The sequence below is a fragment of the Contarinia nasturtii genome, unplaced genomic scaffold, assembly GCF_009176525.2.
Source record: "Contarinia nasturtii isolate CC-2019 unplaced genomic scaffold, AAFC_CNas_1.1 Cnas_scaffold_745, whole genome shotgun sequence".
NCBI lineage: Eukaryota > Metazoa > Arthropoda > Insecta > Diptera > Cecidomyiidae > Contarinia > Contarinia nasturtii.
Window position 1 is genome coordinate 647,577 of NW_022198093.1, and position 19,256 is coordinate 666,832.

At 32.9% G+C, this 19,256-nt stretch overlaps 1 protein-coding gene across 3 annotated transcripts in view; it reads left to right on the plus strand.

The window, feature by feature from the left end:
• Positions 1–18,934, plus strand: part of LOC116341603 (P protein-like) — a 25,398-nt gene extending 6,464 nt beyond the window's left edge. The window contains exons 1-12 of one of the 3 annotated variants that reach the window (XM_031768769.1): positions 5,658–6,326; positions 11,046–11,149; positions 14,052–14,220; positions 14,904–14,982; positions 15,149–15,287; positions 15,359–16,005; positions 16,104–16,247; positions 16,327–16,366; positions 16,431–16,501; positions 16,617–17,442; positions 17,527–17,620; positions 17,709–18,934. In XM_031768769.1, coding sequence (XP_031624629.1) covers positions 6,232–6,326; positions 11,046–11,149; positions 14,052–14,220; positions 14,904–14,982; positions 15,149–15,287; positions 15,359–16,005; positions 16,104–16,247; positions 16,327–16,366; positions 16,431–16,501; positions 16,617–17,442; positions 17,527–17,620; positions 17,709–17,793 — 2,493 coding nt within the window. In that variant the 5' untranslated portion in view covers positions 5,658–6,231 and the 3' untranslated portion in view covers positions 17,794–18,934. Of the gene's footprint in view, positions 1–5,657; positions 6,327–10,654; positions 11,150–14,051; positions 14,221–14,903; positions 14,983–15,148; positions 15,288–15,358; positions 16,006–16,103; positions 16,248–16,326; positions 16,367–16,430; positions 16,502–16,616; positions 17,443–17,526; positions 17,621–17,708 lie in introns of those variants that run through there. The other 2 variants (XM_031768768.1, XM_031768767.1) reach the window with 2 other exon arrangements.
• The last annotated feature ends 322 nt before the right edge of the window (positions 18,935–19,256 follow it).

Consider the following 19,256-nt stretch of genomic DNA (forward strand, 5'->3'; position numbering starts at 1 on the left):
AAAAAAAAACGTATTAAAATCTTACTAGAGTTATTTTTCATTCAATTTATGCGTTTATGAACAACTTTCAAGCCATTTCGATACCAAAAATACATGGTTTCTATCAAAAATATACATTTTTAACGTTTTTTTTGTCATTTTGGCTACTTTTTGTATGGGAATCGTATCAAAACGTTATTGTATCGTAAAATAAAGGCCAGATTTGGCTTTCTCATGCCCAAAAACCCCTATATACCAATTTTCAGCACATTTGAATTAAAAAAAAATTCACTCCAAAATGAGCCTTCAGAGCAGAACTATCAAGTCATTTTTTTTTCTAAAATGAGCCAACTTTACAAAACGAAGTATGAGGCTTGACTACACTCGGGCCCCTCTACAACGCCTGATATACCAACTCTCTCGCGCAAAACTACGTTACTACAGTGTACCTTTATCCTCATACATTCTTTGCAATTTATTCCAGATTGCTAATGCCGTCTCGCATTTCTTAATGTGAACATATATGCTAGTTTCAACGCCCAATACGAGATGTGCTTTTGCGCCTGCTAATTTCATAGCACTTGTTTCTTGTGGTACATCCAGATCTGCTTGAACCGCTGTCACTGTGCTAGTTCCAACTACCGCTTGTCTTGACTTGATGCAATTGCTCATCTCCTCGAGTGCAAGAAAATTCTCCATAGCAAAACACCAGTTGTTGTAATTTTCACTACCGCGTAGTTTTTCAAACTTGAATTCTTTTCCCATTTTTATAACGAAAAAATTAATTTTCACAAAAAATATAATCACTCGACTATTGTTCGATGTTCAAAAATACATTCGGTTTTATATTTCACAGTGTCAACTAAAAAAATAAACTCTAACTAACGCTTATGTTACCATGTGAGAAATGTGAAATAAAACGAACCGTCGTGTATGATAGTCAGAAAAGATCTGAATTTAATATTGATAATTGTACTTATATATTCTTATTGGACATTCATCTTTTTAACAAAATCGACATAATTTTATTTCTTGGGCGAAAATGTGCTACAGCCTTCAGATGAAAGCCATATAAAGGCTAAACATAACATTAATGCGAAGCGTAAAAGGGGGCATTCGAAAATCCAGTTGTCACTGTGGGATTCTTTGGCACGAAATGAAGTAACGTGCAAGAAATACAGCAACAAGGCGCCATGGGATTTGAACATGATGGTTTTTTTTTCCTTTTTATACGCCTGGAACTAGTTTGTCTGTTGATGCTTTTCTTTTTGTATAAAAAAAAATACTTTTCAACGCGTCATACAGCGCGAGAAAAAAAATAAACCTCACATAAAACGCCCAGACAAAAAGCAATGCGTTTGTTATAATAAGTGGCGTCGATTCAATAATCACAACAACCAGTTGAATGACGTGTATGAGTTGGTAGTTGCATATTTGTTGAAGAGTGCAAAACATGAATTATATTAATTGCCATGGTCTTTCCTCTTTTCCACAACAAATTTCGCAATTGTATGGCGTATATATATATTTGAAAAGGTTCCTGTGTTTGTTTCTCTAAGCATAGACATCATACCTTAATTTTCCTTTTAATCTTCTGTCCACAAAATGTTGATTCGTTTTTTCTTTATCTCGATGATCGACGAGAGAAAAAAAATAATTGTGTTTGCGTTTAACTGACGTCGATGTTCTGGGTTCAGTTACAATCCGACGGTCATGTCCGGATATCGCCCGAATACGGCTGCCAACAAAAAAAATTTGCAACTTACTCCGTATGGTGCCGAAAAATAGCAATTTGTACTGCTTATGACTATGTGTCTCTTCCGAGTATCACTTACAGTCGGCTTTCAACGCGACTCGATTTAAGAAGCGCCATCTCTTTCACGCCAGGTTCTCATATATTTTTTTCTTGCAAATATTTTTTTCTTGCAAAATTGTATAAATTGAATAAGTTTTGCAATAATAATAACGAAAATAATTAATAGAATTTATAATAAATAAAAAAAATTGAAAAAAACACACAAATATTTTATATTATATGATTCACCAGAATAGCTTCACTTCGTGTTGTTTACGTTGTTTCTTTTGACAGATATCAATGTTTGACAAATACATATTTTCTCCACGTAACCATCTCTACATGGTCTACAAGGCAAAGCTACATATCATATAATATAAAATATTTGTGTGTTTTTTTTAATTTTTTTTATTTATTATAAATTCTATTAATTATTTTCGTTATTATTATTGCAAAACTTATTCAATTTATACAATTTTGCAATTTTATTTGCAAGAAAAAAATATATTAGAACCTGGCGTGAAAGAGATGGCGCTTCTTAAATCGAGTCGCGTTCAAATACATTGTCAATATACAACGCAAGTGATACTCGGTCTCTTCTGCAAAAATTATTTAACGCATTAGCGTTATATTTTTAAATGTTATTTAAAATTATTATTTTAAATATTTTGGGAATTTTTTGAATTATAAGTGGGGATCTGCAAATGTAACCTTCTGTTCGGTCCGTCTACGGGGCTTGTATAACGTATGGAAATATTACAATCTTACAACACATAGTCATAACAGTACGAAACTTTAAGAAAAATAAAAAGGATCTTCAGTGCTAAAATGATACTAAATGAGAGGGTATATGAAGAGTACATAATTATTACACCCATACTCGGACGATATTCGGACACGACCGTCGGATTGTTACTGAATCGATGTACTGGGTGCTCTGTGCTCCGACGTCGGTTTATTGTCTGTGTTGAACTTGCTTTTCCATTCGAACGTATTTTGTTCAATTTGGATTGCGTAGGTATACCCATCGCGTTTACTCTCATTCTCAATGTACATCGCACTCGCTGTTATCAATATGTACGTTTTGCCCCACAAAATAATGCGCATATGCAAGCCAAAAGAACTTCCAACTGAAGAACGACTCTCTCACTTGTCGTTCGAATGTTGCTGGCGTTTGCTATTTTTGCAGTGTTTCCAGTTTCTTGTTGCTCTATCAAATTAAGCCGTTTTAACCAAACGTTTCAGTTAACTTTCGTTCCTCGAAATAAACAGTAGACAAACCAATTTTTCCAATTTTTGTTTTCTGTTTTCTGATGGCAAACATCGATTTTGAATCGACAGACGCCAAACTAGTTTATTTTATGTGCTTAGAACTAGACGACATTTTTTAGATGCTATTTGCAAATAGTGTTTTTATTTTTATTAATTGAACGGATGATTTCTCTGGTGAATTTTATTCGAAAAAGTGCTTGTTTGTCACAAATAATTTTTTATTCGTGTATTACCGTGAGTGCAACCAGTGTTTGTATATCAATTGTGTTTATTGTTAAATTGGCATAAAATACGTTTGAAAATGTGTTCAAAGAGTTTGAAATGAGGGGTCATTTGAATGAATATTCAAAAGAACTTTTTGCAGTGAAGATATGTTTGATTTTGGAGAAATCAGCTGATTTGTATTCGATTGACGCCGGACCGAAGAACAATTGTCGAAATACTATATTTTTTTCTTCATTTCCGCATTGCAATGAGATAAGGAAACGCGTTTTTGGCACGTTTTTTCATAAAAATCACGATTCCTTTGCCAAACACAATCCAGATCGTGTGCGATTGTTTCACATGTTTTCTTATGATTTTCAATCGATGAAATTTCGAGCACATTTATGGACGTAATGACGACATTGCACACATTTTCGCTATGGTTTCCACACAAAAAAATGTGCACTCATCGATGTGGAAACAATGTGGAAAAACAATTTAATATAATAACTTTTTTAAATCGCCACAACATGCACAACAAAAACCTCATAACATTGACATTGACAGTGGATGAACGACTTCAATGGGATATTGGAGTTAGTTTATTACAATGAAATCAATATATCAGTGCCAATCGCTGTACAACGCAATCCACAAGTGTCTCATTTTCACCGCACTCTTTCTGGCTCTCTTCGCGGTTATAAACCCGTTTTGTGCACGTAAATTATTTATAGCTTTGGCGTTCCGCGTGCATTGATTCCATACATTTTTATGAAGCACATTTTCCACTTCTTTGTGAGCATATAAAATAGGCCTACACTGACATCGCATCGTTAATTCACAAATTAACATAACATTAATTGTGGTAATTTTCGGTGTACACCGTTTCATTAATCTTCAAATAACGCTTGCCATTTTTTGAACATTAATCCATCAAACAATAATCTAAAGCCCACGTTTTTCCTTGGATAAAAGAAATAATGAAAAGTCTGAAAGTCGTTTGCTATGTGAACCTGAAGACGTCAGTTGATAATGCTTTTATTAAATCCAAATAAAATATGCGAGTCTCTGACGAAGACAACTCATCGTTTTCCATTCATTTCAACCGTGGACCATTTTATTTACTTAAAACGGGCGGTGAAAGGCCAAGCGCCCCAAGGATCTAACTTAACCAATGGAATTTGAACGATGAATGGAAAACTTTTTTGATTGAACATCAACACATAAAGACGATGAAGACGTTTGCAATCCATTCCTTTTTATTTATTTTACGAGCGATGATGACAGAAAAAGCTGCACCAAATGCTGTCAATTCGTTTGCTCTGCTTTGTTAATTCTACAAAAGCCGTTCGCAATATATAAATGTGGAGATTTGCCGAACGAGCTTGAGCTTCACATTGCAAGGTCAAAGCAATTTAATGGACGTAAAGGAATCATAAAAAACTCATCGAGAATTTTATAGAAGAAAAAAAAAATGAAGTTGAAAAGACTCATTACATTATTTAAAGTTAATGAGATTGTCGGCGATACTGCGCCATTCTTCCAGTTAATTTGATTATGAAATTGTAAATGCATTCAAACCATGAGCGTGTAGATACAAATCGCTGCAATTGATATGCTTTTGCATTCACCGTTAATATTTATTGATTTTGGATTGACTTACATTGTATCGTTTCTCTACCGAATGACAATAGATACTTGCCTTGTGGGTTTTTATAATAAATCTCGTCAAGACAGTAAACTAATATTGATAACTCAGTTTGCTAATGCATATTTCTTCAAAAAAAAAAACATTGAAATCTGTTGGCGAAGAAGAAAATGTGTCAATTAGCTCAAGCTCGCTAACATTCAAAATAAAAATAGACGAAACTTCAGAAGAAAGAACTTTTCACACGTGAATTACTTTGAATAATTGATATTGGAACACTCATAATATTGAACTTAAACAAGTTTAAACTGTTATTTTCCTCTTCTACGGGCATTTATCGTTCATTGCTGAGCACAGTGAAAATAATACCACAGTTGGGATACAATAGAATGCATGAAGGCAATGAGCTTGATTTGTTTGAAAAATAAATGCATTATGACTTTGAATCAAATGTTCAAATTCTTGTTCGTGGACAAAAACAACATTTCCGATTCAATTGCATATCGCACAAGTTTCAATCACAAAATCGATTACGAATAATTTTATTTTTAGAACATGACTTTGATAATAACACTGCATTTTGATCAAAAAAAAATCTGGTAAATGGTGCAATATCCCTTTGTGATTCCGAGTCAGATTGAAATTTTAACAATTACGCAAAATTGACGTTATTTTTTCTATTTTTTTATTGATGTTTTATTGTTCATGCTGTAAACGAATGGTTCTCATCATTAGAAATGTCATGACATTTAATTAGAGTCAAATGGGAGTATTTTCAAGAAGAAAAAAATATTTAAAAAAAAGTTATCACAATAAAGTCATAAAACAATCATAATGACACTATGTCGAGATTAGCAAAAAGCGATTATCTGGTATGAACCAGTTTATCGCTCTCACAAAATGAGATAATACCCATTTTATACGGTAAAATAAAAGTTAACATCTGAATTTAGGTGCGAATCGCTCACGAAACGGGAATTCCAGAAAGCGCCGATACGGCGCAATAAACTTTCCACAAATTGATAAAACTTTGATACATACAGAAAATGAAAGTAAATTCATCGGTTTTTCCCATTTCAGTCGGGAATTTGTGCGAATTGAGGCCATCAAAATATTTCTTTCTTCGCAAAAATGATATATTACTATTGCATTTATTTATGATAAGCGATTCGATACGATCATCGCGTACCAAATGAAAGAAACTGCCATATATATAAAGAGTGATAATTAGAAAACCGTTAGACACAAGCCATTGGATTTAATGAGCCGAGGAACGCGTTTCGAATTAGTGTAAATAAAATCACTTTTCACTTCAATCGATTCAACGAATTTCATGAACAATAAAAAAATGAAAGTGAAAATCGCGAGTAAATACTTGCTGCGACGACATCGACTAAACAGAAGCTTGGATTCTTATCCAAGTGTAAGGTAAGACGATTTATATAGCTTTTTTTTTGCATTCTGACATCTTATCGATTTTGAAAATTAAAAAAGAAACAATTCCATTTGGATATATAGTCAAATGAGAAATGTTGTAGACATGTGATCGCATTAAACAAGTTCAATTCACAGTTGAAATGAAAATTTGATTTTTTTTTATAAAATATGATTGATACAGTAAATGTTGTTTTTAATGATAAAATCGGCTTCAACGAAGAATAATTAATAACCTCATCGATCAAAGTTGCCTCTTTGCTGAATTAATGTACCGGTTTTTGCAAAGAATTTTAATATTTCTCTCCTTTACTTTGTACCTCCTTATTCGTATAATGTAACTAGGCTGGCAAAAACGATTCGTTGAAACACAAATTTCGCTTCATTTGTTTGTACTTTTTTTTTTTTTAATAAATGCTATCCAGAAAACAATTTGATTTGACCAAATCGATCCAGTTAAAACCGGTTGCCGGATCATCGCATAAAAATCGTTGAAAAATCTTTTTGTCATTAAATTCATGTTTTTTTTTTTTTTAAATAGCAATATTGCTATCTCATGCAAAGGTTGATGATCAATAATTTAGCAATCTAAATATAAAAGCATATAAAAAAGTAAGCGAACATATTTTGAATTATCCCACCGAATGTATAGTATGATATTGGAAATCTTTTATTGAATTTAATCTAATTTTATGAATAATTTATTCATACGTATTGAATCCACCTTATTAACGCCTTTCTCGTGTTACATATGCTAGAAGTTTTACCCATTATATTCCGATGGAAATCTACAGACGAGAATCAAATGAGCATTGATTTTTCGTATAGAAAAAGAAGATCTGGAAGAAGATTCACTTGCTTACATTAAAGATATTCAGCTATACATATAAACAGAAACTGGTAAAAACGATATTGAATATATCGAAAAATAACTCCGCATTCTCCTTCGAATTTCCATTTAAAATATTCGCAATTTATTGTGGTGATAAAATTTGCCATCGAGGTGGTAAAGGGTTCAAAAATGCCCTCTCATGCAAATATCTGGTTACATGCGTTTTCAACATTATCAACTCTGTCTTCCATAACATGTTTCTTTATTTCTCCCCGAACATCATTGTGATGCTATCATTGGACGTTTGGTTGCCATTGAGTCAATGCTATCAAATTGTCTTCTCTAATACGGTTGGTTTCTTTTGCCAAATTCAACAGCAAAATCCATTGGGAAATTTCCCTTTTCTTTGGAAAATTTCCGAAATGAATCAAAAAATAACTTATAAAAAATTCTTCCACATCTTCTTCGATGAATGAAAACATTTTTGCTCGAATCGAAAAAAAAATGTCAATGAATTCAGTCTGTCGTTGCGCATTTATTAAATTTCATTATCGAAATTTTCACAAGATGATTGACCCAATGGAAACGTGATTTTCGTTCAATTTCTACTTGAGTAATCATCGTTCAGGTGTAAATTGATATGTTGAAAGGTGAATAAAATTCTTCTTTATTTTTGATTAGCTTGAATCAGAAAATTATATTTATTGGTTAACATTGTTTGTGGGCTTCCATTTGCAGTCACAATTTCGAAATAAAATTAGAGCTTATTAATATTGCATGCGTCACGAGAAGATGAATAAATCATTGAGGCAACGGTCTTTATAAATAACAATGAAAACAATATTTTCGAAGATTATGAAACCGAACGAAATATCAAGAGAAATCCTATAATATTTCTTAATTTGAAATCATACACGAAATGTGCAGTTATCACGTGGCTTTCGTTTTCTTCCACACGTGATGAGTGCACACTTCATTTTGATCACATTTAACAGATCAATCTTTTAATTTAAATCAATTGAATACAATGGATTCCGTTTTATTTGCATATCTTTATCGCCAGAGATACACATCCATTCGTTTTAGCAATGCACTCAGATGAATTGCAATCAACCAATTTTGCAATGCGCAATTTTTCATGCGGCCAGAGTGCTTAACATTCATAGCGCAAATCAGAAGAAAAAAAACCTCAATGCTCAATTACGTAATTTCAGTGAGGTTTAAAAATAGCCACAATGCAACGAATTTATTCACTTTTCCACCATGAACAAAAATAAAATTTAAACATTGTGCTTGCTGCAATTGCATAAAATACATTACCTTTTTTAAAAAAAGATAATAAATCATCATTATCTCTCAATCTCTTCTAGAATTTGTTGGCACATTGACTATTTAGTGATTATCACTCATTCCACGAACGAATGCGGACAGTTTTTTTTATCATTTTTAATCAAAAAAAAAAAAAACAAATTGTTTCCATTTATTTATCGGGACGTTTGGGCGATTGTATTCCAAGAACAAATTTAACATTATATTTACGCTTCAATAACAAGAAATCGAGATGGTTCTTTTAAGGGAGTAACAATGACAAACAATTGTTTTCGAAGTAAAATTTTGTTTAAAAATGCTATCAACAGCAAACTAAAGCATTTTTAAATAATCATCAGTCACTATTTTATGCCATCACAATCGAAACAACTGATACCGATACGTTTATCGTGTATGATTCAAATATTCTCTCAGTGAGTAATGAATAAATTCATCATTTAAAAATGCATACAAACTACGCATTTGTATAGCAACTTTCAAGTTTTGACATCCAATAGATTAATAATATTCAAAATTGAAACTTCTTTTAACTCGATGTGCCATTTGTTTTCGTGACGATTCCGAGTAGCTTTTAAAAGTGTGCCTGGCAAAAGCATGCAAATTATTATTTTTCATATTATTGAATAATTAGATGTTAATTACTAATGAAACAAATATGTCGCAAAATGAAAATGGTTTTCACAATTCATACCACTTGTATGCCATTACGACCCTGGCTATCTCGTAATTAGCACATTTCTGAAAATTCTGTTGTTTAAACATCGCCGTAATTTCGAGGGACACAAATTCCGACACAATAGCCATAAATTCGAAATGAACTCTTTCCCATAATACATATTTTAAATGGATTTGCGTGAACTTTTTGACAAATACGTTGTTTTGATGGGTAAACAAATGTTATATATAAACAAATGTATATAAACAAAGTTTTTTAAATATTTTGTTGATTCAATGATATGCTGCTTGAAAAAAAGCGATGTTTATTTATAAGCTTATTGTGGTTCATCTTTAAAACATTATTTTGATGATATGTTTGTGCATCAATTGAAGCCAGTTAAGATATCTTTTTGTTGTTGTTAAAGATACGTGATTCGAATGGATAAAATTAAATTTAACTATGCTTGGATCTAAATAATGTGTAAAACGTGCAAATTTGACCGTGCATCCTTGCCGCATCGTTGTTGTTCACCATTCAAGTGGTTAATTGTGGGAATAAATCGCATAAAGAAGGTTGTTCTTGTGCATTGTCATCAAATCATCTGGAACTGGCCGAAATATATGGAATTGAATCAAATAGACATGTTTTCAACATAAAGTAGTTCATCTGATCGTAATTTGTTTACCGCAAATTCTTTGATCATTGCTTCGCTTCTTGTTTTCATTGCGTTTATTGTGTGTTTTTTTGCGTTCTTATTCTCCTCACTTGAGGAAGGTTAACTTTTTGGTTTCATGTATGCCTGTCTATGGAATCGATCGATATATCGGTGTACATATACACTTGTTGCAGTAATAGTTTACTTTAATTATTCTGTTAAGCATTTCACTCAATAAAAATGAGCAAAACTGGAACATACGACTACATTGATAAAAAATCGAGTAGAAAATCATGTTTGAAAGGGACGGAGCGCTTGTTTCAATTTTGAGCGAAAAAAACAACAACAAATGAAATGCGATCACTGATAAGAAACACAATAACAACAGCAGTAGTTGTTCCGTAACACAACGAATGCTTCAAAGTGATTGTATTTCATTTTCTAACAAACATTTTGTGTGGTTTTTTTCTCATATTTTCTTGAATGTGTGTTTATTGTTCAACTTCTCAAGTCGATACATTAATATTTCGATTTTAGTGGCGATTTCGTTTTTTCCATAACGTTTCGTGTGGCTTGTTTCGGATATCGTTGTGTTTTGAGTCTAATTTTTATTTGCTGGTGTGCTGTTGCTTTTCGCCTTATAGACGATTGGCACACTCATTAGTATTTTTTGATCTTTTTTTTTTTACTTATTACTTCTGTGTGTTAAGTTTGTTTATTTTTTGTTTTTGGTGTGTGCTTTTTTCTCTTTCTCTCTTTTGTTTCTTCTGTAGTGTAAAATAATGATCATGTTTGTGTGTTTGTCGTCGTCGTCATAATTGAGTGGGGCGCGTGTTGTAAATCTGTTGAAGACTTACATTTGCTGTTGTGAGAAGAGGTCTTTTTCAGTTTGTTGTCTGCGAATGACAAAGCAAGTGAATGTGTGATCTGTGTGCGCTGTGCATTTTTTCCGTTTTTCATCACCTGTTTCTTTTCTGTTGTTTGTTGCACTGTGAACAATTAAACGAAAAACAAAACGATGGAATCAAAAGCAGATGAAAATTTACAAGAATTTTCCGAACCGTTGCTAACGAAATTAAAAAGTGTACAAGATAAACAGGCGTTTATTAAACCAACGCGAAAGAATAAAAATAAAAAAAACTCTTATTATATTGATAAAAATGACAATAATAATAGCGATAAAAAGGGAAATTCAGGTTTACTCAGTAATTCATCGACTTACTCAATTCTTCCAATTAGTGAGGTGACAAGCGGTTCACTTGAAGTATGGGCCAATTTACCTGATCAAATACGCTGTGATCCATCATTGGCATCGTTTCGTCAAGAGCATGAACGTATCCATGGTAAGTACTCGTATTTTAAGTATTGGCGCAACTAGAATTTTATAAGAAAACAAAACATTTGCAAAATCATTGCCTGAGCAAAAAAAAATTGTTGCCAAGGCGTTACTTTTTTTCCTTTTCATCTGTATAGAATCACGAAAAAAAAAACAAAGTAAAGGAATGGCATTGAACAATTTAATTACCATTAATCTCAATTCAATTGTGTGAGATCACACGCGATTTGCAGACTCATTTCAACACCTGTGATTTGAAAAGAGTAGACAGACTGAGAGAGAAAATTCTAGTTTGAATTTGATCTGTTTGGATCTCTCCTTTAAAGGTCATTACAAAACAAGTATCTAAATTGTGAGAATATAGTTTAAATAGTTTAAGTTTTGTCAACTATCTCCTGACAGTTGATATTTTTCGCCTCTTATCAAGAGTGTCTTCTCATTTTATCTGTGAAAATCGCAATTCCAAGTGAATGAAAAGCTGAACCAATGAAATCAAATGAATTGCCGATTAGATTTCGAAAGAGGCAGAGAGTATGTGGGCAAGGGGAGCAAGAGAGAGAGAGAGAGCTATCGCAACAGAGAGATAACCTCGATATAATTTTACATAAAGTTTAATTGATCAATGATTCCGTCTGCCATCGGCCGATGTCGAATTCATCTTCCGTGTATACTTCCCCTTCTAATTGAATATTCATTTGTGTAAATTGAAATTTTTCTGTTTCAAACAACAAACTGCCTACGAATTCTGGTGATTCGTGTAATTGATCGTTTCCGTAGTGTTTGATGCATTGATGTGATAATATACAGTAAATTCCAATTGCACTTTTGAAATAAAAAGAGCTTTCAAAGGTCGCAAGTGATAGCAATTGGGGCACGATTCACTCTTGTTGTACTTCATCGATCCACTTGATCGCATAATAGTTCTTTAATAAATCACTGCAGCACGTTTTTATGCCCATATATAGGAGTGTATAGGCGCAAAGTCGATGTGTTTGTTTGTTTTTTTTTTCATGCGATAGACCACTTTAGGTGCATACACAAACAAAAATGGAAAAAAAACTTTGATTTTGCCGATTGATAAGTTTCTAACATGAACTGTTTTATAACGACTTTACAATCTGTTGATTTGATTTAAAGGCGTTCATAATAATAAAACACTTTGCATTTAGTGTCACAGACACACATTTTCACGAAATCATAAACAATCGTTTATCATTTTTTTACACATTTCATAATCAATTCGTCTAAATAACTGCGCCCATTATTTTTGTAAAATAATTGTCGATATGTTCTGTTTTGTGTTGCAGCGATAATTGAAACTATAGTATTTAAAATATATTAATTTCTAAAATTCCTAATCAAAACAGCTATTTGCTCGATCTTGACACATTCCATAAATTACGACATTATCAGAGTAATCTTTAAAATATTACACTCAGTTTTGTGGTGTTGATAATGACTACTCATTTTATGTATTTTATTCAGAGTGAAAGATTTTTTACTTTATCGCTTGAGGGATTGAAGATTTAGAAAAAAAAAATTGTCACACCAAGTCGAAGCGTATGCATCAAATTATTGGTAATTCCAATTACCATTTTATTGAAACGCAGTGATTCGCAGACTTTATGACCTGTGTACGAATGTGAGAGAGGGAGACAAATCACCGCTTCAAAACCACTTTTATGCAGGTCGAATCGATATCTTTTTTGCCAACGTACTAGTACAAAGTGCAAAATGTAAAGTGTACGAAGTAGAACGAATATACGAAGAAAAATAACAATTTATTGCGAAATACCGGTTTTTATTTATATTGGCGCATCTTTCGTGGCAAGTGGATTGGAAGAAAAAGAAGAAAAAAAATCTTGAATATTACATACTTGATTCTAACGGCATGCGTACGACAAACTTTTCACATCAGACAAATTCAGACTTGATATCGATGCTTTTCTTCTTCTTTCGATACTAGTAGAGTTCTATAACCGAAATGTTTGCATTGTAAAATATGCGCCGTGACGAATTCGATTATAATTCGCACATTTTCGTTTACATAAGCGGATAGAAGCTTTCAAACTCCTTTGACGCAATGTTTTCAGCAATCAGATCACAAAACATATCACGTGCTCCCTCTCCAAAAACAAGAAACTTTCATGTATTGGAAGTCGAAACCACTCATTCTTTTATATTTCGACACATTTCTCAGCGTCATGGAATGATGCTTCGAAAATTGTATTTCCAACATTATCCCTAAATCGAACGTCTTCAACAAAGCTTATGTATTACGAAAGAAGCAAAATCATTTCGTGTCATGAATTCCTTGAGAATGTCACTTTTTCTACTTTAGCCATTCCCTTGGCTTAATCAATTAATATCCATTGAAAAGCGAAGACACTGTAATGGTTTCTTATGAGCAAATTAGATATTAGACAATTTAAATAAGTCGATTTAGTTTATTGGAAATACAATATTATTATTTTTTATTGCTTATGTACTGAAATCAAGTGTTGCTGCACGTTGGCAATTATATTTTCAGAATAAACATACGTGTTCTCGCCCACATTTCAAACAGCAATATTGTGGACGTCATTTTTACAGTCAATTAGGCTTTTCTTAAACGTTCCTATTACAAACTTCTATACTTCCATTATCGACCGTCAATTGTCTCGCCATTTCAAAAATGACTATAACTTGAATAGAATACGTTTTTAAGAAGCACTACTAATTTGTTGCTGGTGAATAAAGTCTGTCTGATCACATCATAAAAACCGGATGAATACTAATTGAAAAAAGAAATAAATAAGATTGAAGTCTATAATATTAGGTATAGATTTTTGTGGTTTTTTTTACACCACAGGGGTTTGCGTATGCACAGCATATTAATAACATTTCTCATTTTGCCCATTTGTCTATAGGTTCACATTTAGGTGTAGAAGAGCAGGATCCATTGCCGAATGAAGAAGATGTGTCGGTGGGTGATGTAAATATAACGAACCATGCACATCCTCCAGTGACCGGTGAATTTATTGCGATAAATGTCAGAAATGACGAAGGCGAGAAAGTCAAACAACAGCTTCCAAATGGGTAAGAATTGACTTTTATTATTTACTTGTTGCACCGATAACACGATTGTTTTTAATCGGTTGTCGGATAAAGTGCGTCAAAAGCCAATCGATGTGAAGGACAATCGCGTGCCTTTGTTTTCACTACTTGAATAAACATATACATATGCGATAAGTACAAGGTTATATGAATATTCTTCAGGGATGTCCTTTGAAGTTATTTGTTTATCCACATAATTGAATCCTAAAAATATCCATTGAAATGCCATTAAAGAGATGTGAACGGGGGGAATCCAAAGTAAAACCAAAAACATACACGTGTTCCATGTGACACGCGGTATCATTGCGACACGAGTGGAAATTTCTTTTGAAAATTCATTATATTTATCGACAACTGTACAATATTACATTGTTTCCATGGCTCAAGTAGCGTTTTACTTTAATCGCTCATTCTCTTAATGCATTTACTTCAGTCAGTTGGCTCGAATTTGGTGTGCGTCATTCGCATGCAATTCAATTACATTGAGCACAGTTTGCGGTTCGCATAAAAATGTGATGCACTTCTCAATGAGATATAAACGAAATGTATTGTGGAAAAATGTGATTTATGGGATAAATCTACATGTTGATATTGGCTAAATAAATCAATTTGACGTCAACAATGTGGTTAAATGCTACGTGACTTATTTTCTTTTCATTTCACAGGGAAAATAGTACAGTGTTATCGGATCTAAACCATACAGGTGTTACGGCCAATGAGAGCGATGAAGCTGAACCGAAAACCGTAAGTATATTATTTCGAAATTGATTTGATTAACGTATTATTTTTATGTGTTGTTGTTGATTTGGGCTTTTCGTTGGCACACACATCGCTGCTTACGTTTATTTTGTAACAGTAAACAAAATCAAAAACATTTTATCCTCATGCCTTATTTCGTCCCACGTTTTAGACGACACAAAAAATATTGAACGGCATCAAAATAGCGCTGTTGGTGGCTGTATGGATTTTATTTACGGGCATTTTGATGTCAAAAGATGAAAAGGTGCTGACACATCATCAACTGGCTGTTCCGATTCACAAAAATAAAAGTAGGTCAAAATCACGGTTTTGAAACGAATGACAAGCATAAATTAAATCATTTTTCGTCCATCAAATATAGCTTATGTTCTTGATGAATTGCCACTTGAGTCTCGTTTGGGTGTTGTTATTTATGGTGCATTTGCCGATGAAAATAGTAACTCAAGCAATTTTCTACACATCCAAGTTCAGTTGCTTCACAGACAGGTGGACGATGTGAATAGTAGTTCAAGCATTGCATATATTGAAAATGATAATAATATCTTTAAAGTACCGATTGTTGAAAATATCGAAGACATCGACACGGCACCAGAAGTGAAAAGAACCCATACATTCCATTTAGATCAAAAGATGTTTGAACAAATTGAAAACAATAGTACCATTCTGCGACTTCGAATTGGTTCAAATTTACCGGTTAGTTTTCCTATCAATTTGGCATACGATCCAACGCCAATCGATAAATCACTCGGCGTTATTTATGCAGCCTTTGTTCTATTGGGATTATATATTATGATTATTTGGGAAGTGGTGCATCGAACATTTGCCGCCATGGTTGCGTCAACGACTGCAATCGCCATTTTAGCATTGATGAACGAACGACCAACAATGCCCGACATAATGTCATGGATTGACGTTGAAACATTGCTGTTGCTCTTTGGTATGATGATATTAGTTGCAATTCTCTCAGAGACTGGTATTTTTGACTATTTTGCCGTTTATGCATTCAAGGTAAGATAAATATTACCTCGAACTTTCATAAAGTAGATAAATTGAATGGAATTTTTTTTTATTTTGGTTAATTAATACTCAATATCAATTCGATGTAGATTACAAATGGAAAAATTTGGCCACTCATAAATTGTTTATGCCTATTTACGGCGCTTATGTCGTCATTTCTTGATAATGTAACGACCGTTCTACTGATGACACCAGTTACAATTCGTTTATGTGAAGTGATGCAATTGAATCCGGTAACTATTTGATTTGATTTTCTAAAAAACCGGCCATTCAAAAATTATCAAATTAAATAATAAATTATTTTTTTTACAGGTACCAATTTTAATGTCCATGATCATTTTCTCAAATATCGGTGAGTTGAAACATTTATATGCATAAAAAGAAAGATAACTCAATGTTTAATGTTTATTTCACAGGGGGTGCAATCACTCCGGTCGGCGATCCGCCTAATGTAATTGTTGCATCAAATCAGTATGTTATTAATAGCGTAAGTATCAAATCAATATGTTATTTATAGCGTAAGGTCAAATATTGTTTTTTTCGTACGTTCAAATATTGTTATACTTAAATTAAATGGTTTTTTTTTTCACTGAATTTTGCAGGGTGTGAATTTCTTCACGTTTAGCCTTCATATGTCAATTGGAATTATTTTAGTGATGGTCCAAACATACATACAATTGCGATATAAATTCCGAAACATCAACGATTTACGCTTCGTCGAACCACAAGATATTCAAGAATTGCGCCATGAAATAGCCGTTTGGCAACGGGCCGCTTCATCGTTGTCCTCATATTCGAAAGACGAAGATTTGGTACGTGAAACGCTTGTGAAAAAAGTCAATCGACTTCAACGGCATCTTAAGAAAAAAATATCATCGGGTTCAGTTCCGGCAGATAATTACCAGCAAACTTTGGAAGATTTACAAAAAAAATATCCAATTCGTAATCGTGCACTATTGGTGAAATCGGCCGTGACACTGATATTTGTCATAAGTTTCTTCTTCTTGCATTCCGTGCCCGATATACAACGATTATCGTTGGGTTGGACTGCACTGTTAGGTGCGATATTATTATTAATTTTATCTGATCGTGAGGATATGGAATCGATTTTAGCACGTGTAGAATGGTCAACCCTACTATTTTTCGCTGCCTTATTTGTATTAATGGAATCATTGGCAGGACTTGGGCTGATCGATTGGATTGGTACACAGACCGAAAGTATCATTTTAACAGTTAACGAAGAATCTCGTCTGGCTGTTGCTATTTTAATCATTTTGTGGGTGTCAGCAATCGCAAGTGCTTTTGTCGATAATATTCCGCTCACAACGATGATGATTAAGGTGTCAATTTCATTGGCAGAAAAGAAAGCACTCAATTTGCCATTACAACCGTTGATATGGGCATTAGCATTTGGCGCTTGCCTTGGTGGTAGGTTTTATTTTTCTCATCCACCCGCAGCTATTTGATTTTCCAAATCAGACTATCAAATTAATTGCCATTCATTTTTTACAGGTAACGGTACATTGATTGGAGCATCGGCAAATGTAGTATGCGCAGGTGTTGCCGAACAGCACGGCTATCGATTCACATTTATCGAATATTTCAAGTACGTATACATTATGATGAGCAAAAAATTGGAAGTCCCACAGACGTGATAATATTCATGCTGACAAAATTACTTTTCTACTTTACAGAGTTGGTTTTCCCGTTATGCTTGGTTCAATTGTTGTAGCAACCGGATATCTTCTTGTTTGTCACATGTGCTTTACATGGCACTGAATATCATCCACAAATATCACATCATATTCAATTTGTGTTCGACGGAAACGTGTTTTTTCGGGATTGTGAATGAACGAGAAAAATTGCACCATCATCATTATTTATTGCATTCGTCTCTTAGCAAAATACAAAAAAAAAATGTGTATTTAGTTGAATACGATTCCCCAACATTTCAGAACTTGTGCTCAAAATCTTTAAAGCATTTCCAATTGGCAGATGCTTTGAAGTACAGATTGTGATTGATTCTAGAGAAACAAACACACATGTAATGTGCGTGAATTTAATTTGTATTAGAAAATTGAAAATTATCTATATGTTATTGTTAGGAGTAATTTGACGGCCAACGTTGACCGTTGGATTAGAAAATGAACAAATTTAAGATATTTACTATAAAGAAAATCATACACACAATATAACCCGGACAAAAGGTACAAACTATTCCATTTGAAAATTTAACAATATAGCCCAAAATAAAATATGCCAACAAATGGGCTGATCAAATTTTGAGAAAAAAAATTCCACAAAATTCGACATAAGAATTTTTTTAGGATTTGTGCAACAATGAATTTTCTTCATTTATAATGTAATGCAAATTATAGAGAATTTTCGGAGACAAAAAAAATTATGAACGATTCCGAACTCAGTTTAACTCTAAATTTAACTGTTGAAATTGTACATAAACATGCTATTATAAAAATAGAAAATTATTAACGTGCAATTAGAATTCTAGAACTCTATCAGAATGAATAGACATTAATTTCATTAGCAGATCGTTGTTCAGTAATTGAAATAGTACAAAAAGTGAGTTTTATTGAAATTATTATGAAATAAAAAAAAAATACTAATAAAAATTGATTACTGAAGAGAAGTTTTGAAGAGCGAAATAGAACAATTTGGCTGAATTGAATTTCGGCCGGTCAGGGATGTATAAACATAAGAAACGTGTGCCTTATCAAAAAATAAAATTCTATGAAGATAAAATCAATAGGATAAATCCCAAACATACCTCACAATGAATTAATCGCAATGACTGAAATAATGTCATAAACCGGAATTCATTGTGCGGCATGCTCTGGTTAAATCGATTTCAAATTTTATAGTTAAAATCAATTCACCCTCTCCGACCAAAAAAAAAAAAAAAGATCAGTTTAATTAACCCTTACCGGGCAGGTCAAAATCCTAACGTTATCGGGCAAGTGGCGCCTCTGAGGCCCGACGTACGTTTTCTTTGCAAATTCAATGAAAAAAAAATTGATATTGAATTAAATATGTTTTTTGTAAAATATAACTGAAAAAATGAAAAAATAATCAATATTTATTCCGAATCGGATAAATTTAAGTTTCAGCTCAGTAGTTGTTAAGTACAAATTTTGCACTTCGTTTTAAAAAATTTGATGACATTTTGTATGGAAAATGTACGTCCGGTAGTTGTTCAAACCTCAATACAGCGCTACTTAGGGAAC